The sequence below is a fragment of the Phodopus roborovskii genome, unplaced genomic scaffold, assembly GCF_943737965.1.
Source record: "Phodopus roborovskii unplaced genomic scaffold, PHOROB, whole genome shotgun sequence".
Taxonomy (NCBI): Eukaryota; Metazoa; Chordata; class Mammalia; order Rodentia; family Cricetidae; genus Phodopus; species Phodopus roborovskii.
In genome coordinates this window covers 14,883,635-14,907,631 of record NW_026125391.1, presented here as the reverse complement: position 1 = coordinate 14,907,631, position 23,997 = coordinate 14,883,635, and the positions used below count along the sequence as shown (strand labels likewise).

At 38.7% G+C, this 23,997-nt stretch overlaps 1 protein-coding gene across 2 annotated transcripts in view; it reads right to left on the bottom strand.

The window, feature by feature from the left end:
• The window catches only part of Cog5 (component of oligomeric golgi complex 5), a 277,645-nt gene that overhangs the window by 138,070 nt on the left and 115,578 nt on the right, over window positions 1-23,997 (bottom strand). For both annotated transcript variants that reach the window (XM_051175123.1, XM_051175122.1), the window contains exon 7: window positions 15,094-15,224. In XM_051175123.1, the coding sequence (XP_051031080.1) occupies window positions 15,094-15,224 (131 nt within the window). The remainder of the gene's footprint in view (window positions 1-15,093; window positions 15,225-23,997) is intronic.

Genomic DNA, 23,997 nt, shown 5'->3' with positions numbered 1-23,997 from the left:
AACAGTGTTAGTCTTCAAAATTACTAGCAGAGTATGAAATTCTCCACACATACAAGAATGATTACTTTTTTTAAAATTATGAAACGGTTGGTTGTTAGCTTTCTTATTGGCTAGCTCTGACTTAATTATAACCCATAACTACTAATCTATGTATATCAACATGGTCTTCTTTTCCCAGAAAAAGGGTTCAGACCTCTTAATCCTCTGTTGTCCTATATCTCGACTGCTCTGCCTACATTTCCCAGATTCCTCATCTCCTAGTCCTAGTCCCACCTATCTTGCTTCCCTATTGGTCAACAGTGCTTTATTCATCAACCAATAAGATAAACATATAGAGATGACATCCACATCATTTCCTCTTTTCTGTCTAAATAAAAAGAAGTGTTTTTGTGCACCAGTGATACATTCTGGTTCCACTGTCCGAGGTCCCTTAGACTGCCCAGGCTTCTAGCTGAGCCATGTAAAGGGGGTCTGAGGCAGTCCCATGCTGGATTCCTATCTATCAGTATGGGAGCCCATTAACTCTTCCTTGTTCAGGTCAGCTGTCTCTATGTGTTTCTGCAGCCTGGTCTTGTTCTCCCTTTCTGCATCTGGATTCCAGTTCAGCTTAGTGTTTAGCTGTGGGTGTCTGCTTCTGTTTCCATCAGCTACTAGAGGAGGGCTCTATGATGGTGGATAAGTTAGTCATTGATCTCATTATCAGGGAAGGGCATTTATGGTAGCCTTTCCACTGTTGCTCAAATTGTTAGTACGGGTCAGTCTTGTAGGTCTCTGGACATGTCTCTAGATTCAGTTTTCTCTTCAAACATATAATGGCTCCCTCTTTTGTGGTCTCTCTCTCTCTTCTCTCGTCTATTCCTCTCCTGGCTCAATCTTCCTACTCCCACATGCTTTCCTCTCCTCCCCTTCTCTTTCTCCTAGCTCACTCTCCACTCACTGCCCACCCCACTTCCAATATGCTCACAATGGAATCTAAATAGAAAATTCTGACATTAACCCACACACCTATGAACACCTGATTTTTGACAGAACAGCTAAAAGAATACAATGGGGGGAGGAAAGCATCTACAAGAAATGGTGCTGGCACAACTGGATGATGGTGTATAGAAGACTGCAGATAGACCTATGTCTATCGCCACATACAAAACTCAGGTCCAAATGGATCAAAGACCTGAACATAAGTCCAGCCACACTGAACCTCTTAGAAGAGAAAGTGGGAGGTGTCTTTGAACAAATTGGTACAGGAGACTGCTTACCGAACATAACTCCAGTAGCACAGACACTGAGATTGACAATTAATAAATGGGACCTCCTCAAACTAAGACGCTTCTGTAAGACAAAGGACACAGTTGACAAGACCAAACGGCAGCCCACAGACTGGGAAAAGATCTTCACCAATCCTACATCTGACAGAGGGCTGATCTCCAAAATATACAAAAAACTCAAGAAACTAGTCAATAAAATACCAAATAACCCTATTTTAAAATGGGGTACAGAACTGAAGAGAGAATTCTCAATAGAGGAAATCAAAAAGGCTGAAAGACACTTAAGAAAGTGCTTAACATCCTTAGCTATCAGGGAAATGCAAATCAAAACAACTTTGAGATACCATCCATGTACATCCATGATCTACATCCATGTGACAAAGACTGAGTTCAACTATGTTTGTAGCAGCATTATTTGTAATAGCAAGAACCTGGAAGCAATCTAGATGCCCCTCAACTGAAGAATGGATAAAGAAGATGTGGCACATCTACACAATGGAATACTACTCTATGGGGGAAAAAAAACAATGCAATCTTGAAATTCGCAGGCAAATAGAAGAAACCATCCTGAGGTAACCCAGTCACAAAAGGAGGAACATGGTATGTACTCGCACATATATGGATTTCAGACATAAAGCAAAGTATCACCAGCCTATAATTCATACTGCCAGAGAAACTAGGATACAAGGAGGATTCTAAGAGAGTCATATAAGGTCCCTCACAGAAGGGGAAAGGAACAAGAATGATTAGTTTATCCCTCAGGAGGCTGAGACAGCCAGATCTCTGAATTCCAGACCAGCCTGCTCTGTTTATACAGTAAATATCAAGTCAGTCAAAGCTACACAGTATATTGAGTCTGTCTCCAAAAATTACTTTAAAAGAAATTTCAATGCATATTATCATGATCTGACTATGTAGTCAATAAACATCTGTAACCGAGTCTTTAAAGATGAAATGAAAAGAAGCCAGAAGTCAGTTAATGTAGCAGTGAATCAAATATACAAAAAGCATGTCTGTAGACTCAAATGGTGAGATCTATTCTGCAGCTTCTTATAGGGTGAGCCCAAATAGAATAAATTCTAGTCAGGAAATACAAGATAGCTTCTCTAAGCCACATTTAAGCTTGACAAGCAACAGACAGTGTCTACTGTTGATGTTTATTAGGCCCCATGTAAGAGAAAGGAAAAAAAAAATCAACAATAAAAACATTGTTTAATGAAGCATGACATTTCTATATTTAACATTTCCAGAAATTTATTTTAAGAGCTAAAGAAAGTGGTTAACTTCCCCAGACTCCATTCAGTCACAAGACTAAACCAATCTAAATTCACACTAGGCACTCTGCAGATGTTTTTTCTGATGGCCTGCAGTCCTACACTGCCATTTTCAGAACCCTGTCTGGAAGACATTGATGGGGCACTTTTGTTTGGCAACTGATAACCACCAGGACACCAGACTTAACTAAGGAGGTTCCTGCCTCAGAGATAAGGAAAGTGTGTGGCTGTTCAGTATGGCCAGGTACTAATTCCTGAAAGAACTGAGTGTGGATGATGAGCTGCTTCCTGATGGCCTCCGAAGACAAGAACACTACCTTCTTCCTCCACCCCAGTCTCCATAAGCTCTGTGCTTGTTTACTGGGAGAGCTTGCAATTCACAAGTTAAACCCATCTTGCTAATTAAAATGTCATCATTTTCCTGTGGGGGCCTGGTATCTATGGTGATGCAGGAACTCATCCAGATCAAAATCCCCATCACCTATTTTTGAATGCTAGTTAAAGCTAGAAGCAACGGAGCCTGTAGAAATGCTATTTTCTCTCCCTGTCCCAGTCACTGAAAGATTGTGGGGGTCAACAGGGAAGACAAAAGAAGTGCTGAAGATGGCTGACAGAGCCTGCCCCATACCTGGAACAGAGACTCCTATAGTTTTGCTCTAATATTGAAATCTAGTGCATTCCCCCAGAAAATGTGCACGTCCTTCCAAAAATCCATCAATTGTCAATGATACCACTATAAATTGCTGGTAAACAGAAATGATAAGCTCTTACTATAAGGCTTATTCATGTTAAATAAAAATGCTGACATTGGAAGCTCACTTATATATGTTTCTGTTTTTTATTTAGAGAGAAATAGCAGTTTATTTGTACCTACATGATTTATGATTTTGAAAATAGAAAATGATATATAATACAGTAGTAAGAGATGTAGTAATGCTAGCAGACCATACAAACCCATACATGGATACTTTACAAATGACCAGGGAAAAACAAAAGGATCAAACTGGTCATCTACATTTACTAAAAAATAAAATTTGTTTGAAAAGAAATGCTAAATAACTAAATAGCTATTGTATTAGTCTCTCTATTGCTATAAGACAATAGACAGACAGACAGACGACAGAGAAACTGGGCATCTTATGAACAACAAAAGTTTATTTCCAATAGTTCTATTGGCTAGAAGGTAGGTCTAAATCAGTGCTTCTCAGCCTAATAATACATTTTCATTGCTACTTCATAACTAATTTTGCTACTGTTATGAATTATAATGTAAATATCTATGTTTTCTGATGCTCTTAGGTGACCTATGGGGTAGTAACTATAGATTGAGAACTGCTGGTCTAAATGAAAGAGCAGTAGGTGTTACATGAGGTGAGGGCACACCATCTATTCACAAGTATGTCTTTTTTACTATAATCATATGTAACAGAACTCTCCATGAAGTCAGGGCAGGTAAGTGAGCACTCTCCATGTAGTCAAGGTTGAAATAAGAAACTGCTCTCCAAGTCAGGGATGGGATAAGAGAGCAATCTCCATGAAGTAAAGGGCAGGGTAAGAGGGAGTTCACTATAAAGTGTGTGTCCGAAACGATATGATAACAGAAATCTCTTCATGAAGTTAGAGAGGATGCGAAAACATTCTCCATGAAGTGAGGGGTTGGATAACGAACACGGGAGCATGAATCCCATTGATAAGGATTCTTCCCACAGCAAGTAATCACTCCTAATATCATCACCTTAAGAAGATTCCAACATATGAACATATGATATTTGGGAAGGTGGGCACACACAAACCTTTGTAGCATAACAGCCATTCAATAAAGATGACCACAACACTTCTAAATGTTATAGCTGGGTGATGGTGACTAATATTATTTGAATAAGGTTGGATACAATGAAATGGTGAAACAGTAACTGTTTGATTACATTATGCAATAACACACACACTGGGGGGGGGTAGGGAGGGAAAAAGAGAAGGAGGAAAGAAGGGAGAGAGGGAGGGAGGGAGGGAGGGAGAGAAAGACAATATGACTTGACTGATCACCCCCTAGGTAAATCATCTAAATCCTTGAAGACAGCAAAGGTGGAAATTTTCTGATAATATTAAACTATGACAGATTACAACTGGAAAAGACAGCACTGATACTGAAATTATGGTAAGCAACTACATAATAAATAAAAAAGTAAGCACTTTCTTGAACGTAACTTCAAACTGACTACCGAATACAAGTAATGGTAAATATGACAGCTAATTTTCAGTCAACTTGATTAAGATTTAGAATTGCCTAAGATAACAACACCTCTGGGTACATCTGTGAGGACATCAGAGGTGTAATTAGAGGACATACAAAGAGTTATAAATGAAGAACAAGGAGACACCCAGAATGTGGATACCATTATCCAATGAGCTAGGACCATCCATTGATTAAGAAGTAGAAATAAATCTAAGTTCCTGCATTATTTGTCTCTCTTTCTGACTGGATGCAGCCCCTTCATGATCCCACTGCCATAAAGAACCACATACACAAACCATGAACCAGAATAAGCCTTCTATCCTTAATTCACTTTCTGTCAGGTACTTGGCATAGCAAGGGAAAAGCTGTAACATCGATACTATGAATTTTCAAAAGTTCCTTGTTTACTGAACGTCTTTTCAGGTTTTAATGCATTAAGTCCTTACTGACCACTATGTCTTGAATGTGGCAGCACCCCAGCACCCATCCCAGCTCTTCTAGTCAGTACTTAAAGCATAGAGTGGTTATACAGGTAGCCATTTTTGTGATTTGGGGATGCAATAGATGAAGACTGTATATTGTGTTTTAATACAAAAGGGAGAGAGCACTCGGGTATAAAGACAGCACAAAAGCTTAGGTGAATAGAGTGGTGCACGGAAAACTAGAAGAAAGCTTGCAAGCCTGCAAAGCAGAGAGTGGGAGTGGCACAGTGTGCATGTCTGAGTGCTGATGAGATGCAACAACAGCACAAGAGTGAAAGTGGAGGGAGGGAGGGAGGGAGGGAGGGAGGGAGGGAGGGAGGGAGGGGGAGGGAGGGAGGGGAGGGAGGGGGGGACTGGGCCTCCCTTCCTCTCTCTACCCACCCTGCCTACAGATCAGAATGTAGCTCTCAGCTACTGCTCCAGTTTGATGCCTGCCTGCTGTCATGCTTCCTGCCATAATGAAAATGGATTAACCTCTGAAACTACAAACAAGCTCTCAACTAAATGTTCCCTTGATAAGAATTGTCATGTCATGGTGTCTCTTCACAGGACTCAAACAGTGACTAGACAGAGGGGAAGGTTAGTGAGAACAAAAATTCTCAATTAGTAATTCGGAATTTGGAAAATTAAACTGGTCAGTAAGTAACAACTTTGGAGGAATACTGAGGAAATTGGGGTTACATTAGGAGTTAGTCATCTCATAGACACTTTCTAAAGCAATACTTGTGCTATATAAGTTTACTTTTCCATAGGAAATAGTCAACAAACTATGAAGTAAACATAACAAAATCAAAACAAACATGGTTGTCTTATTAAAGAAACATGAAATGAGCTCCAGACACAAATCTGTTGCTCCTCAACAGCCGTGGAAACCTTAGTTTGCTCACCTTTCCATCCCTGTCTCCTTCACCACGTATTTCCTCACAGCTTTGTTACTGTGGCTCAGATGACAAGTGCTGAGTTACTAGCAGAGAGCTTAGTACAGTCTACCTATCCAAGAAGGGTTCCATACTGGCACAGAGCTGGATGACACCTCTGCCTGCTTCTCTCCAAGAACAGGAAGTAGCTGCATTAAGATACCCTGCCTCCTAACAATAACCTTACCTTGCTGACATTATTGATCAAGGCCTTAATTCCATCACTTCTGCCAAGCCTTAAGCAGACTCTGTGAGATTAACAGAGAGCCAGGTCTGAGGAGGACAAATGTGATGATTTCATAAACATGGGTCAGTTTACAGTAAACTCTGTGAACTGAAGCAGATCGCCAACATGAACAGTGCACTATCTCTTAAGGAAAATTACCTAGGATGCTGAGTTGGTCTAAATACTGTATGCCTCTCCAAATTCATGTTGATATTCTGGTATTAGGAACAGGGGTATCTGAGAGGTGCAAAGATACTCTGGTCCTTATTACAGTAATCCTAGGGGCACATTTGCTTTTTCCAGCATATAAAGAGAAGATACTATCTGAAGAACAGGAAGTTGGACATCACAAATACCCAGTTCTTGGCACTCCTATTTTCAATTTCTCAACCTCCTCAAATCCTGTTGCTTGCAAGTCACCCAGTTTATAGCTTTCTCATCAAAGCTCAAGCACAGAAACAGCAATCAAACTATAATCACAAGGACAATTAATATACACCTGAATAAGACAAGTAAATTTGATATTACTAGCTAATGTCAATAAACTGTGTTAACGTGATCAATACAGTCCTGCATAGAGATAGAACTGCCATCCATTGAGCAGTACCCAACCTCTTTGGAACAATGCTGAGAGAGAATGAAACAAAAATTCCCTGACTTGTATTTCTGAGGTTCATGCAGCTAATTCCACATGAAAACACACAGGCATCCACATGTGAATGAGAGTGTGTATTGCTGAAGATCAAACCTAGGAATCACATATGGTAGCCAAGCAATCACCACTGATTCTATGTACATTTTTTCTTCATCTTTTTTCTTTAAATTTCATTGGCTACAAAGCAAGATCTAGTTCAGTCTCTTTTCATTAACTTTACACACTATAAACAAAATAAAACTATCAAGACTTAAGGAAGAGCAGTTTCTTTTTTTTTTCTTATCAAAAAATAGATACTTTATTTTCTTACATAACTACTCTGATTCATTTTATTATCTTCCAATTTAGAATATATACATATATATACATGTATATATATATACATATATACACACCTTTAAAATATAAAATACATTTTGATCATAATCATCTTCATTCCCCCAAACCTTCCAGATCCTTTCTCCATCTCTACCTCCAACTTTAAATTCTTTCTATAAATACAACTAAAACTCCCCAAAACAAGAAAACAAAATTAAACACCCCATCACCACCATGTTCTTAAGCCTCTTTAAATAATGCATGTTAAATAGTTGTACAAGAGTATCAACTCACAAAGATTATTCTCCATTGAAGAACAAGAATTACAGATCTTCTACATGAGTATGTTGAAGCAATTTTGTAGCAGCATACCTAGGGCAGAATTTGTAACACCATTGTGTACCTAGATATAACATGAGCCATGAATGTTGAAGTTATTAGCATGTGTTCGGAAGAGCAGTTTCTTAATGTTGTTAGTTTCCCATTAATTTTATATGAATTAAAAAACCGAAGCAGGCTGGACAGTGATGGCATACACTTTTAATGTTCAAGGCCAGCCTGGTCTACAAAGCAAATTCCAGGATAGTGAGGTATCCACAGAGAAGCCCTATCTTGAAGAAAACAAACAAACAAAAAAGCAAAATAAAATCACACAAATACACACAAACACACACACGTACCTGAGCAATAACAAAAAGTTTATTACCCTAGAAAAATACTACTGTTAAGCATAGAATTTCTTAAATAAAAATTCCTTGAAGATGTTAAAATGGCCAATGCCTATTGAAAATAGTACTTGAATTTTACAAACCTTGACATTCATTACTATTCTAGAATTATTTAGCTTGCCTCTCAATTTTTCTATGTAAAATATTAAGAATTACAAAAACTAAAGATGTACACATGTTGTGGAATAATCTTTTTGTACACTGCAAATATGTCTTTTTGTCAAGGCACCTCCTAATTGCTGTTAAAAAGAACAAATGGCCAATAGCTAGGCAGGAAGTATAGGTGGGACTTGTGGGCAGAAAGAGAAAAAGAAGGAAATGAATTGAGGTGTGGAGGATGCCATAGAGATTTGGAATGAGTAGGACTCAGAACAAGAGAGGTAAAAGTCACATGGCAGGATGTAGATTAATGGGTTAGTTTAAGTTATAAGACTAGTTAGGAACAAACCTAAGCTAAAGGCCAAGCTTTCATAATTAATATAGTAAGTCTCTGTGTCATTATTTGGGAGCTGGCTGGCAGAACAGAGAACAACTTCTTACATACACAGGCATATAGGACACCTCAGTATCCACAGGGTACTTCTTCCCCTTCTCTACCAGCTCCTAACAAAAATTCAAAGATGCCCTTGCCTTGTATATAAAGGTTGGACTTGCTAACTAATACGCAAACCTCCAGTATACTCATTATCTTCATATAACTTAGTATACCTAATACAATGTAAATAGGTGATATATTGTACTGTGTAGCAAACAATCATGGGGGTGGGAATCTATATATGCTGAAAACAAATACAACCATCACATGCATGGCTTTACAGACCTGAAAAAAGACAAACACAAGCCATGCCCAAACACTGAGTGCTGGGAAGGTCAAGGGTCTATGAAATGGTGTAAAGTCAATTCATTACTTCATTTGCATGGTATGGTGGCTTGAAAAAAAATGGCACACAAAGGGAATGGCACTATTAGAAGATGTGGCTGTGTTGGAGGAAGTGTATCACTGTGGGAGCTAGTTTTGAGGTCTCTTTTCTCAAGCTTTGCTCAGTGTGACAGCCAGTTGACTTCCTGTTGCCTGCAAAATGTAGCATTCTCAGCTTTAACGCCACCTCTGCCTGTATGCCGCCATGCTCCTAGTCATGATGATAATGGACTGAAGCTCTGAAACTGTAAGTGAGCCACCCTCAATTAAATGTTTTCTTTAAAGAGTTGACAAGGTCATGGCATCTCTTCACAGCAATAAAAACCCAAAGACATGAATACAGCAAAGTGGCTAAGATGTGGCAAAGTTAAATTTTTGAAACTTCCTCAATTTTTTTTCCCAGTGTTAGATCAGCAGTTGTTTAAATCTGTAACTGTTAGAATCTACAGATAGGAAAGTTAGCTCTCTTCTCTGTTTCTGCCTTTCTCAAGGTGTGTGTATGTGTGTGTGTGTGTGTGTGTGTGTGTGTGTGAGAGAGAGAGAGAGAGAGCAATGAATTAATGGATTTAATAAAATTTTTAAAAGCTAAAAGCCAAGAAGCACTAAACTACAAAAACAGAAAGGCTAATGATGTTGTACTTTTTGAAATGCTAATTGTCATCTTCTTGAGCTATTTAGATTTCAAAAGTATCCACTTTCTGTAGATTGAAAAGTAAAATAGCAGAGCCACTATGGAATCAGCATTGCAGATCTACAAAAAAACAAAAACACAACTATAATCTGATTCACCTACATCATTTTTGTTACATACCTAAAGGATACTTATTTGGAATACCACAGAGATACTTGTACATCCATGTTTATTACGTTTGCTGCTAACTGTTGACATGATTTGGAAGCAGTCTAGATGTCAAACAACAGGTAAATAAATAAAGAAAATATGGTGCATATACACAATTCAATTTTTTCATCTATGAAAAAGTAAATTATGGCATTCAAAGAAAAATGAATGAAACTGGAGCTCATAATATTTAATGAAATAAGTCAGACTCAAAAAAAACAAACATCAGGTTTTCTTTCATATGCAGACTCTAATTTTAGATATGTATATGCATGTATGCATTTGTGTGTGTGCGTGTGTGTGTGTGTGTGTGTGTGTGTGTGTGTGTGTGTGTGTGCGTGCGCGAGCGCGTGTGCCATATGGTATAGAAGAAACTCAAAAGTAATAGAACTGATATTATCAGATTTTCCTTTTTAAGTTTTATTTTTATTTTCTGTGTATGGGTGCTTTGTCTGTGTGCCACATGTGTGCCTGGTACCAATAGAAGCCAGAAGAAGGCATCAGATCCTCTAGAACTGGAATGACAGATGGTTGTGAGCCACCGTGTACATCCTGAGCATCAAATATAGGTCCTCTGGAAGAGCAGCCTTGCCTCTTTTTTTTTTTTTTTTTTTTTAAATGATTGTATTTTTTAATTTTTTTTCTTATTTTACATATCTATCCCAGTTCCCTCTACCTCCCTCCCTCTCATGACCCCCCCTCCACTCCACAGGGAGGGTGAAGCCTTCCAGGAGGGATCAACAAAATCTGTCAAGTCATTTAGAGTAGGGACTAGGCCCTCCCTCCTGCCTCTAGGTGCTCCCAAAGTCCTTTTGCAGCCTTGCCTCTTAACCACTGAGCCATCGTCATTAATAGATTTTCTTAGGAGACACTATATCACATGAAGTAGAATATAACTAAGGGAATATTGCCCCCTCCCCCAAAGAGGAGCAGTCTGCTAATCAGGCCTGTTAGAGATAAGTGAAATTTAGGATGCTGTAGTGAGATATTCACCTTGTCCGCACCTGTGGGGGTGGAGGCAGGGCTGGAAGTTACCTGGGGGAACTCAGTCTGAGGAGGGGGATCGGAGAGCTCTCTTGCTTGAAGCACAGGGACAGGGGTACATCCAGAGGCATCCTTGGGACCAGGAACCTGCTGGTGTTGATCTATGTTGTAAGTTATTTCTCCCTGAATAAACATCTATTTGTCCTATTTGTTTCTCCTGATCCTCATTAAACATCAATAGGATGCTAGGAATCACCAGGACTGAGGACTGACCAGCCATTAGGCCCATCCCCAGAGAACATGCCTCTAACAAGCAGCTCAAAGGGGGTAGTGCAGGAACACAGCCTGCAACAAAGCCCCCAGTTCTCTTCCTAGGAAAAGCATACTTCTACCAAATGAGCACAATGATTCTGAGTAACAATTTTTTGAAAAGAACCATACTGTGTCAATCTCCCATCTGCCCAAGTGGCCAGACTTACACTCTTCTATCTCTGTTTAAATTGTTCAAACTGTAATCTGGGGCTGGGACCTTAAAGAGATTTAAGACTAATAGTATATGTGGAATCTATAAGCCAAGGTATACACATTAGTCATAATCATCTATCTGAGCCTGCCTTTTCTTGGGTATCAGCCACCACCAGCCACATGTTTACCCCAACCCCACTACTGCAAAGAGCTTTTCCTTTATTACTAAGTGTGGAGAGTTATTTTTCACTGAGAAGGCATACTGTTCCCATCACACACATATGAAAGTAGAAAGGGGAGGGAAGAACACAGAGAATAATGGATTGAGAGGAATGGAACTTTGCAGTAACAGAGAACTATGAATTGCCTCTGTACAACCAGTTCAGAAGAGCCAGTACAGAAAACAGTGGACTTTGCCTAGAGAGACATGAGAGGAGATTCAAAAAATCACAAAGATAGCATTAGGTCACCAAAAAAGTACAAAGCAGCAGAAGGAAGGCAGGCACTGAGAGAGGAGGCAGAAGTCCCACTCAAAAAGGTAAACCAGCAGTCCTGGTGAGGAGGCTTTCCGTCACACCCACAGGACAAGCCCACAGCTCACATAAGCTCAAATCCAGTAGTAGTTTTACTGAGACAGTGAGTCCTCCATCAGATGGGTCAACACTGAAGGGGTTTTCACTTAAAGATTGGGAAGGAAGTTTCTGGACGCCATCTTGAGAGGGAACCTCTGTTTAAAACTAACCTACAGGGAGAAAAGGGAACAACCACTACTCCAGGAGACTGAATTATATTTCCCACAGTCCCAGAGTGCACAGGAAAGCAACTGTGGAGAATTGGGGTAGGGTGGAGGGGTAGAATTTCCCAGAAAACTAAAAAGTAAAACAGCAAGAAGCTTAGATCAGGCAGAGCAGCACATAGCCCTGCCTTTGATGGCCAGAAGATCTCACAGATAAACAGTGGAGTTTAATATTCCTATCTAAAACCAGATAAGAACCACAGAAAATTATTGACCAATTTCTCCAATGAACATAGGTGTAAAATTTCTCAACAAAGCTGGGCAGTGGTGCCACACACCTTTAATCCTTGCACTCAGGAGACAAAGGCAGGTGGATCTCCATGAGTTTGAGGCCCAGCATGGTCTACAGACTGAGTTTCAGGACAATCAGGGCTTTTACACAAAGAAAGCCTATCTCGAAAAACCAAACACCAAACAAACAAATAAATAATCTCAAAAAATATTTGCAAATCAAACTCAGGACTACATTGAGAATACCATAGATAATTTTACACAACAATTCAGAAAATGGGAAGACACAAAAAAATATAGTCCTAGTTCCTAGTGAACCTCAACCAAGTGAGTTCACCATAAATACACATATTTTAATAAAGAAAAGTTTTCTGTTTCTTGTTAATTTTTTATAACAATATATACATGTTTTGTCTGTGTGATGGCTACTCTTGGTTATTAAATGGAGTACATCTGGAATTAACTAAAATTCAAAAAATGGAAGGCACACCTGTGAGGGATTTTTGCTTAAAAAGAAGGAAGATCCTCTTCTAATCCAGATATTGAGATGGAAAGACATATCTTTCTTTAGTGCAGATCTTTTGAGCTGGGAAACCCACCTCTAATCTGGACATGCCTTCTGCTCGAAGCCTATCGGGACACGGAAGAAGGAAGCTTTTCCTCAAGTCCACTCCTTTACTGCCATTAGAGCCTACTTTTTTTGGGATTCTAGCATATCTTGAAGACCAGCTGAGACATCCAAACTCATGGACTGAGTAACTACTGGATTCTTGGACTTTCTCTTCAAGCCAGCCATTGTTGGTTTAGCTGGACAGCAGCCTGGAAGGCATTCTAATAAATCCCTTTGTCTGTCTGTCTATCATCTTTCTCCATTTAGATAAATCTATATCTACATCTATTACAAATACAGTTTGTATGGAGTATGTGCACTTGAGAGCAGGCATGCAAGATGCCATAAATGAGTATCAGAACCCCTGGGGATGGACTTACAGGCAGTTATGAGCTGCCCTCCAAGGGCACTTAGAGCCCCAAATAATAAATTACAATACAACCCCTATGCCTAAGGCTCAGGGAAAACCATAGAATAGGAAGCAGAAAGATTCTAAGAGCCAAACAACCAGGAACCCTGCTACTAGATAGTATCTTATAGACATGACACAGAAGCTGCATCCAACAAAAGTGCTGCATGAACAAGATCTGCATAGTGACAAAGCCAGCTAACACACCAACATGTAAATAAGAAATCTCATATATCTTCACTCCTAGATGAAGAGCTACAGTGTAGTGATATATTATTTTTGGATTTTTTGAAGCTTGCCTGAGGATTCAGAAAGCAAAGTCAGCCTCAAGTTATAGAGATCAGGCAGTTGTGATACACACCGTTAATCCCAGCAGCCAGAAGGTAGGAGGTGGTGGTACATACCTTTAATCCTAGGACTCAGAAGTAAGAAGTAGATGGATCTCTGTGAGTTCAAGGCCACCCAGAACTACACAAGAGTGAAATCAATCTAAAAAAGAATTATAGCTCACACCTTTAATCCCAACATTAGGGAAGTATGTAAGACAGAAGCAAGGTCTCAGAGAGGCATTCAGTCTCCAACTACGCTTAGGTAGCTGTCTGAGACTTGGTGAAGAGCTCATGTGGATCAGCCCTTTCAACCTGAGGTAGAGCCAAGAAGCTAGAGGCTGTCTGCTTTGCTCTTCTGATATTTGAACCCCAATATCAATCTCTGATCTTTTATTTTTCATGTCACACTACAGTCAATCAATGGCTATTGAGAAGGGAGCATCACTTTTCTCCAGAGACGTGCTTCAATTCCAAATGACCAGCACTATGTATATAGGAGCAATACTAAATGGGCTTAGCAGGTTTAACACACACAGACACACACATGAATAATAACTAATAAATATTAATAATAATATTGATAATCTTGATAAATATGTAATATAGTAAAATAACCTCTGAAGTCATCAATTCATATTACCCACACTGAGCTTCACAAGACAAGCCCTATCAACAGTCAAACAAGGAACGGGCCCTTACTCTTTACCACTAACTATTGGCTACTGGTAAATTCTGGGATAGAATAAATCACTGTCTTTACTTATGAATCCACTACTAAGCACACCAAGTTCCAAAAGACAGCTCCAAATACATGGCCACACAGACAGCCCTGGTTAAACTCAGTGACTCACAAAGCAAATCCAAGAGACTCGAATGTGAGAGAGACTGGTAGAGAAGATGTGTGTGTGTGTGTGTGTGTGTGTGTGTGTGCGCGCGCGCATGCGTGCGTGCGTGCACGTGCACGCGTGTGCAGAGGTGTCTAAGAGCAAATTTAATTAAGATTCAACCCATTCTATTTCCAAGTGCACAACCTTCAACAAATCTTTAAACTGTTTTATCATCTATATAAAATGGAATGAACAGTATTACTAACTTTACTATACTGTCAAAAAAGATGCCTTGAATAAAACTATAACGCTCCTTGTGTGTGTGTGTGTGTGTGTGTGTGTGTGTGTGTGTGTAACGAGAGAGATAGATATTACATAAAAAAAAAATGTACTGAATAAATGTTATATAGTAGAAACCTTGGATATAGTCAGAATTAAATACATAAAGACATGTTAAATTTCCCTGTCCTCAAACATGCTTTACTCTGTAATGCAGTTCTTTCATGATAAAATTTAGCATATTAATTTCTGAATCCAAAGTTAAATGTGCATTTATATCCCAAAAAATTCTTGACATTTATTACCTGGGTCTCCACACCTTGCTCCAGCAGACGTTTAGCTTGGTTTTCCACTTCAAGTCGTGCTCTTGCAATAAAGAGTAGATCATTTTCTATTACTTCTATTCCAGAAAGATCTATTCCTTGAGAAAGATAATCTATTTAAAAAAAAATAATAGTCAATATTAAAAAATAACAGAATCAAAACAATATGTATAACTTTTCAAAACCACTATGGATTTGCTGTTGAAAACAGTTCCTTCTTTAAAAATCTATATTTTAAAACATAACAACTCCCAAATATCTCCTATTTAATAATGTACCTCTGAAGTTGAATGTCTTAAGTAAAATAAGTCAATGATAAAAAAAAAAAAAATACTGTTAAGTTCAGCCAGGTGGTGGTAGTACACACATTTAATCCCAGTGCCCTGGAGGGAGAGACAGAGGCAGGTGTAATCTCTGGTTCAGGGCCAGCCTGGTCTATAGAGCAAGTTCCAGGACACCAGGGCAATAGAGAAGCCCTGAATCAAAAACAACAACAACAAAAAAAACAAAACAACAACAACAACAAAAATACACACACACACACACACACACACACACACACACACACATATTGTACGTGCAAAGAAATGTCAACAAATTAAAGAATGTCTTTTTTCCAGAAAAGTTTTGTTTGCTATGTAGGCCAGTGTTTCTTAGAATTCACAAATATAACCCAGGCAGGCCTGAAATTCACAAACCTTCTTCCTCTGCTCCCCATGCTGGGATTGCATGTCTGAGCAACAGGCCCAGATTCTATTTTAATTCAAATAAATATCCTAATAGTTGCAGACATTTCTCAAAGTCTACCTACAGCCTCAAAAATGATTCTGTAATGGCAAAGCATTTGAAACAAATGTTTTTAGAGAAAATAGTTAATAATTCACAAATAAACCCTTGCATTTTGCCATTTATGTGATTGTACTGACTGACATTAGCAACATTGTTACCAAATTGAAAAAAAAACTGGAATAATTATTATACACAAATTTTCACAATAATAAGAATAATTGTGAGATTACAGGATCAGGTAAGAGTGTTTGATCAGTAAAAGTGCATACTGTCACATCCCCTGTACTCACAAAACTGGGTATGGTGGCACATTGTACTTCAATCACAGTGTGTTCTTTTTCATTGTGTAGGTTGAAAAGGGTCATAATAAGGCTTACCACAATGAAAACTTGCTAAAAATGCTTTCCAATCATTTAAACTTAATTTTGCCTGGAACTTACTAGGTAATTACAGACAAGTAAAACTCACTGAGCTTCAGGGAGTTTTAGATGCAAAATGGTAACAATACATAACATATGCTCTAAATAATCTGTAGACTACCATGAAAACCAGATGAATGTCAAACCATGTTATACACCATTGTGTTCAGTAGATGCAATACAAATTTTAAACTTAGGAAGTAAAAGCAATCTTTTCTTTGTTTACTCATTACCAGCATGCTGAGTATGTAACCCAGGATCTTTCGCATACTCACATAAGCATCTATCTGTCCTAAAAGTTTCCACAAGGTTCTGAGGAACAGCTTGAGATTCAAAAGGCAGACAATATTACTCCTGCAATTTGCTAGCTGGGAATACAAGCATGGAACTGAATTTAGCCAAGTTGGGATAATGGTAATATTAAATACTGATATTCTAAATTTAGTAAGAAAAGTAAACTACTAAAAACTTAAGAAATGCCTCTCTTAGGTGTAAGAATTCAGGCATAATGCTTGCCTGCCCCTGTCACCTGGTAGAATGCACTCAAGCAGTATCCTGGTCAGCACAGGATTCCATGATTGTGTGGTCTGCACCCAGGTGCAAAGGATCCCTTTAAAAGACAGACCCCACCCACTTATGCTCTTCTTCTCTCTTCCCTTCTCTCTTTCTCACTGTTCCTCTGGGGCAGATAGGACTTTTCTGTCTCCTTCTTCTGCCCTCTCTCTATCAATGTGTCTCTTTACCTCTTTTCTCTTTCCTCCCCAATCCCTAATAAAACTTGTCACTGAGCTCTGTCTGCCTGGCATGTTTGTGTCCCAGTCTGTCCATGCCCCTCCACCATTGGCCTTGTTCACCCTTGTCTGCCATGGAATCCACCATTCCCCTGAGCTATCATAACATTAGGGTCCTCCTTGTTTCCTAGTTTCTCTGGCGGTGTGGACTATAGGCTGGTGATCCTTTGCTCTATGTCTAATATCCACTCCACTTATGAGTGATTATATACATTGTTTGTCTTTCTGTGTCTGTGTTACCTCACTCAGGATGTTTTTTTTTTCTGGTTCCATCCATTTGCCTGGGAATTTCAAGATGCCATTGTTTTTTACCGCTGAGTAGTACTCCATTGTGTAAATGTACCACATTTTTTTTTTTTTTTTTTTTTATCCATTCTTTGGTTGAGGGGCATCTAGGTTGCTTTCAGGTTCTGGCTATTCTATTTGAACTCACATAGGTTTGTACATGTGCATGTACATGTGTGTGTATGTATGTAAGTAGACATGTACAGGAATGCTCAGTGTAACATTATTGAGAATGAAGCTGAAAACCCACTGCTGTGGAATAATCCTTCTGTACACTGTGTGACTACATGTCACTATGATTGGTTTAATAAACAAGCTGACTGGCCAATAGCTAAACAGGATAAAACTAGGTGGGAAAGAAAACTGAAAATGAGGGAAGGAGGAAAGGAGGAGGCAGAGGAGTTGGCAGGAGTCATGTGACAGAAGGTATATTAATAGAAATGGTTAAGTTCTATGAACTAGTTAGTAATAAGCCTGAGCCATCAGCTGAGCATTTATAAGTAAATATAAGCCACAGTGTGAAGCAGCTGATAGGACAGGAAAACTCCACCTACTCCTACACCGTCAAAATAACAGACAAATAAAAGCATAATAATTTAAAATAGTGCTAGAGATAAAATGAAGTGTTTGCTTAAAAATATCTTTTTAAATTTTTGCTTTTTGCTTTCTCCCCCTCCCCCTTTTTCCTGAAACAGGGTTTCTCTGTGTAACAGCCCTGGGTGTCCTAGAACTTGCTCTGTAGGCCAGGCTGGCCTTGAATTCACAGAGATTCACTTGCCTCTGCCTCCCAAGTGCTGTGATTAAACATGTGTGCCTCCATCGAGGTAAAATATATCTTATATCAGCTTGAATATAAGCAAATTATAGGCATATGTTTATCAGTATCAATGGTCCAACACAATGATAAAGATTTCACAGAATAAACATGTCAAGGATTGATTCTTGGTGTTTTAAAAAATGTAAGACTTAATATATTATCCGACATACAAGATTGGTGACAAGAAGTTAATAAATTTGGTATGCAGTATTTGTTTAGGCATTTTAATATTTCTGGCATTTTAATACTTTTCTTTTAAGTACTATAGCATAACTGGTTAAGTACATTCAAGTAGTTAGAACTGTATTTCATTCATTCAAAAACCAAAGGCTGAATCCATTAAGCTAAGTCCCAAGTAAGATAGACTGGAGCAGTGCACCCAGAGAAAGGTGTATATGGTCTGGCTGGCATCAGCAGATTCTCTCACACTGTAAGAAGGAAATTATCACCTTACAAGGGAAGGTCCAGTGCAAAGGTATAAACTGCCAACTAGATAAAGCCTTTAGAAATAATGTGCTCATCAAGAAATTTTCTGCAGCCACAGATCTATTAAAAAAAGAAATTACATAATACCATAATATAGAGGCAACCACTGTGGAGCAGATGAGTGGATTTGCATGGATCTGATTGAATCCCCACATTCTCAACCAGCACAAAAATAGCACAGAGCCTCCCCTGGGTGTTTATGTGAGAAAAATCACATCAAACACTGATGTAGTGACTGGGCAGCTGGCTAGAGTCATCAATCAACACAAGTTGCTTCCTCCTACACATTTACTTTTCAAAGAGCACCATTCAAATGCATGCCTCAGAAAACACACAGACAACTTCCATTTGCTACCAAAGATATAACATATAGACTGAGCATTCTCTTCTAAAGTTCAGCCTCTTTTTTAACCCACCTGTGCATTATTTTGTTCATATATTTACTTTTGACAGTGGTATTGGTACAGGAGACAGAACTACCTCCAGAAAAAAAAACATTTTATACTGTAACAGTACAAGCATTTACCCACCGCACTACTGTCCACACAAACACCAGACATTTCCCCCAATAGTTTATCACATGAATAAAAAAAAAATTACTCAGCCTTCTGCATAAGACAGAATATTGGCTATCATAAGCAACTACTCTAAACATCTTCAAATGTAAAATATTAAATATCTAGAATTATTTCTGTGACAAATTTACAAAAAAAGGAATTGTTTGTTTCACAGGGGAAGAATTAAAGCAATATCCATGCAAAGAAGCACTTTTAAGTTATTTGATACAAATTATCAAATTATACTTTTATAAATTATCTAAATAGCCTTTACAGCAGCTATTGGATTATATATATTTTTCATTCCAATAAACATGTCATGTCTAACCACATACAACACAGTATTACCAGTGTTTAAAAATTGCATAGGCTGGCCTAAGAAAATAAATGTTTATATGATTATGATACAAACTTTAAGTGATGAACTAAATATCATTAATTACGTTTTGTCTTGAGTATGATAAATTTTATTTCCTTTGCTTATATCACTTTTTCTCAATTATAACTGTTTATTACATTTGCTTTGATTATTTTCCCAATCTATTTTTAATTTAGTTGTATTTTCTATATTATTTCCTAAAGCCATTATTGGAACACAATAGTAAATTATCTAATTAGTTCTACATTAGATTTTTTTCAAATACCTAATTAAGAAACTCAGTCATGGGGTTCTGGAGAGTTGGCTCAGCAGTTGTTGTTCTTGCAGAGGACTAAGGTTCAGTTCCCAACACCCACATGGTGGCTCACAACTATCCATAGTTCCAGTCCAAGGGGATCCAGTTCACTTTTCTGACCAGAAGCACCAGGCAAGCAATTAGTACACTTACATACATGCAACCATAACACCATACACATAAAATAATAAACTAAATCTTAAAAGTAAAAAAAAAAAAAAAAGAAAAAGAAAAAACCTCAGGCTTGGGTCAGTAAGGTATCTACGCAGGTAAAAGCACTTGTTGCCTGATGACTTGAGTTCAATCCCCAGGACCCACATGAAGAGAGGAGGACAGAACTGACTCCCATAAGTTATCCTCTGGACTCCACAAATATGCAGTGGCATACATATGCTCCCACAAATACCCATACAAATAAACAAAAGTAACTTAAAATGAATTCAGCCTAAAACTTATTGTATACAAAATAGGTAACAAACAAAACAGATTTGTACAAGATTATCTTGAAGACTGATAATAACCTAGAGAGATAAGACACTACCATTTGAGATATTACATAAACACATTATTTGAGATTTTTCTTGCTATGTAACACACTTAAAATAGAACAAAACAACCAATAACCACAAAACAATATTAAGCAGCATAGATTATATCATAACACTGATATAATTATGTGGTGACATTTTGTTTATGATAAAACAAATAAAGCTCTCCTGAAAATCAAAATGCAAAACTAGCCACAAGTCAGTGGTGGTACACACATTTAATCCTAGCAGCCACACTAGTTATAATGATTAAAGCCTAGGTATTTCCATTCCCCTTTGTTTCTTTCTTCCTCCTTTTTCTTTTCAATGATGAAGTTTTGTGATATTGTTTCAGTTGGTTTTGATGTTGGAGCAATCCTCCTGCCTCTGTCTCTTGTATGCTGAGACTGACGATGTTTACCATCAAGCTCAGCTTTCAGGATACCTCCTCCCTCCACCCCACCCCCTTCCACCTGCCCTTCTGAAACTTAGTTCTGCCTGTCATGGAACTCACTATGTAGACTAGGTTGGCCTCAAACCCACAAAGATCTTCTTGCCTCTGACTCCCAAATGCTGAAAATAAAGGTGAGTTCCTGAGGATCAATTCTTCAACTGGCCTTGGCAGAAAACATTTAATTTTTGCTACATGCATGATCTTAAACAACCAGCAGTAAAGTTTAACAAAGACAAAAGTGACTGGTATGTTTGTTTTTAATGGCCCAAGGAATCACCATGATCCCGGAAACATTAGATACAAATCTATATGAAATATCAGGCAACTGTGTATTTTTTTCTTGATATATATACATATCACCCAGATATAAGACTGCAGACCTTGGCTCTCTGCAGTACCTACAACCAAAAGAAGTGGGCCCACAGTTGTTCAACCCTGAAAATTAAATGGTTAGTTATCTCTTCTTTATTTAAAAGCATCATGCTGACTTGTAGCCAATGCAACAGCTGCCAAAGATCAGGAAAGCAGATCATGTCACTCTGGAGATCAACCTTAGAGGCTAGAGAAAAACAAAAAAAAATTGACAAATAGAACCTGTGAGCCCAGGAAAAGATTATAACAGAATTTTATTGTTAAAAAAGATAACAATCTTAATACATCCTTGTTTTACCTTTTCCTAGTTCTCTCCTTATGACTGATAATGTTAATATTTGCATTTACTTCTCCCTCACATCTCTTTCCAGACACTATCCAAGTACTTCCTTTCCTTCCTAGAACTGACAGCCCTGTGCCACAACCAACACTCCCAATCCAGTACTCAGGCACTCTCTTCCTATTTCAGTGACTTACTCCTACATGGGACAGAAAAGGAGAGCCAGCGTCTCCACCTGCCCCTTCTCTTTTTCTCCCTGTCATTGAAAACAGACTTTTCTTCCTCGTACAGTATATCCTAATTACAGTCTCTTCTCCCTATACCCCGAGTCCTTCCCCACCTCCCCTCCCATACAGATATACTCCCTTTCTGCCTCTCACTAGAAAAGAACAGGTTTCTAACAGACAACAACAACAGTAAAGTAAGATATGAATATAAAACAAAAACCATTACATCCAGGTTGGATAAGGCAAACCAATAAAAGGAAAAGAGTCATTCATTCACACACTCTGGAGTCCCATAAAAACATTAAACCGAAAGAGGGCAAGGTGCAGACTGGCATAGGCCCTGTGCTTGCAGCTTCATTCATATGAGCCTTGCTCAGTTCATTTAGAGGCCCTTGTTCTCCCGGTGTCTTCGAACCCCTCTGGCTCTTACACTCTTTCCACTTCCTCTTCTGAGATGGTGCCATGGCCACATAATGCTCATAAGCCAGCATCTCACAGTCCTCCTCCTCATTGTCCTGTTTTTATATTCTTCCTCTCTTCTCTTGTGTGATGTTCCCTGAGCCTGGGAGGGCGTGATACAGGTGACCTATTTATTATGAATGAGCACTCAAGAATTACTTGTTCTCAGCAACTTAACTGGCTATGAGGCTTCCTATTAACTAACATTTAATATAAAGAGAAGATTCTTTGATGAAAGCTAAAGTCAGCACCAATCTATGGATCTATTCACAAATATTTAGGAGGCAATTTTACAAGGTATCCATTTAACAAAACAGAAGTAGTAGGTTCATCCTTAATGCCTATGACCTCCCTAGTAAAGGGTCTCTGACCAGGTCCAGAGAAGACCTCAGAGCCAATCAGAAACAGTTGGTTACCACATAACAGTTGTGACACAATTTTATCAGTAAGACCTGCTTTTCTTGCAAGTTTGTGTTATAGCATGCAAGGTCCAAAGCTGGGAAGGAAAACTGGTGACATGCTGCATAGCAACTTCCAAAATGAAAACTAGAGCAGAGAGGAAGCTTCAAGCTCAGTTATAACATGTTTTGTCTATATTGTGCAACAAAGGCATGTGGTGCCTTCAACAATAAGGTCTTAAAATGCAGTTCTGGTAGGAACTTAAGAGCAATAGTGATAAACTTGTAGGGTCTACAAGGACCTCTGGGGTTTTCCTGGCCAATAATTCCTAGGGAAGTGTTCAACATTAGGCACTAAGATTGTCATTTAAAACCTATAGCTTTAGCATTAACCACTCATGCATAGTATCTCTGTTCAAACTTTCTTTGTTTGAGAAGTCCTAGCTGACATGGCAATTCACAATGAAATTAGGTTGGTCTCAAACTCAAAGATCTGCCTGCTATAGCTTCCCAAGTGCTATGATTAAAGGCAGGTGTCAATATATCTGGTTCTCAAAACTCTTTTTAAATTATATTTTAATTGCTATAAAAAATAGTACATTTCCCTGTGACAGCTTCATAACTCTGGGTTTTGCTGAGCCATCCTCTTTCTGTATCCTACATTCCGTCCCATTCCCCACCCCGGTATTTGCTGGAATTTTGCTTCCCCAAGCATTCCTTCTCTGTTTTCACAGTTATGCCTATCATCTCTACTCTCCACCCCTTAAGGATTCTCCTCCCTTCCATCATGGTCCCCTTGTCACTTCGGGTCTCTATGAACATTCAAGATTAAACATATAGAAAAAATCCAAACTAGGATCCACTCTGGGTGCCCATAAAAAATGGCTGCACTCTATCTTGGCACAAGGACAGAGAGTTCAAAACTGTCCTCACCAAGTCATAAGACCTAAAGGTCAAAGGTGTGGCTACAGTAGGATGTTTGGCTATGTTATCGTAAGTAATAACAGACCTGAATCTGAGGTATGGTTACTCCCGATCCTCAAGGCTAGAGATCAAGAAGTTGAAGCTAATGTGTGGTTACTGAATCCTTAGAATAAGTGAGGAAGAAAAGTCTGTTTGTTCTGTATATATGATACCATGTTCCCCTTTTTGATTAAGGTATTTAAGAGTAGTGAAAAATAAACTCGTGGCATTTCAGTATTGACTGATCTGCCCTCCTGACTTTTATTCTGTGTGTCCGTCTTTTCTTTATCGTCTATAGCTATCCTTTCCCTCATCCACACACCCCCACTCAGGTATGAGCTTCTTTCCCTCATCCACACACCCCCACTCAGGAGAGACCCAAAGACAG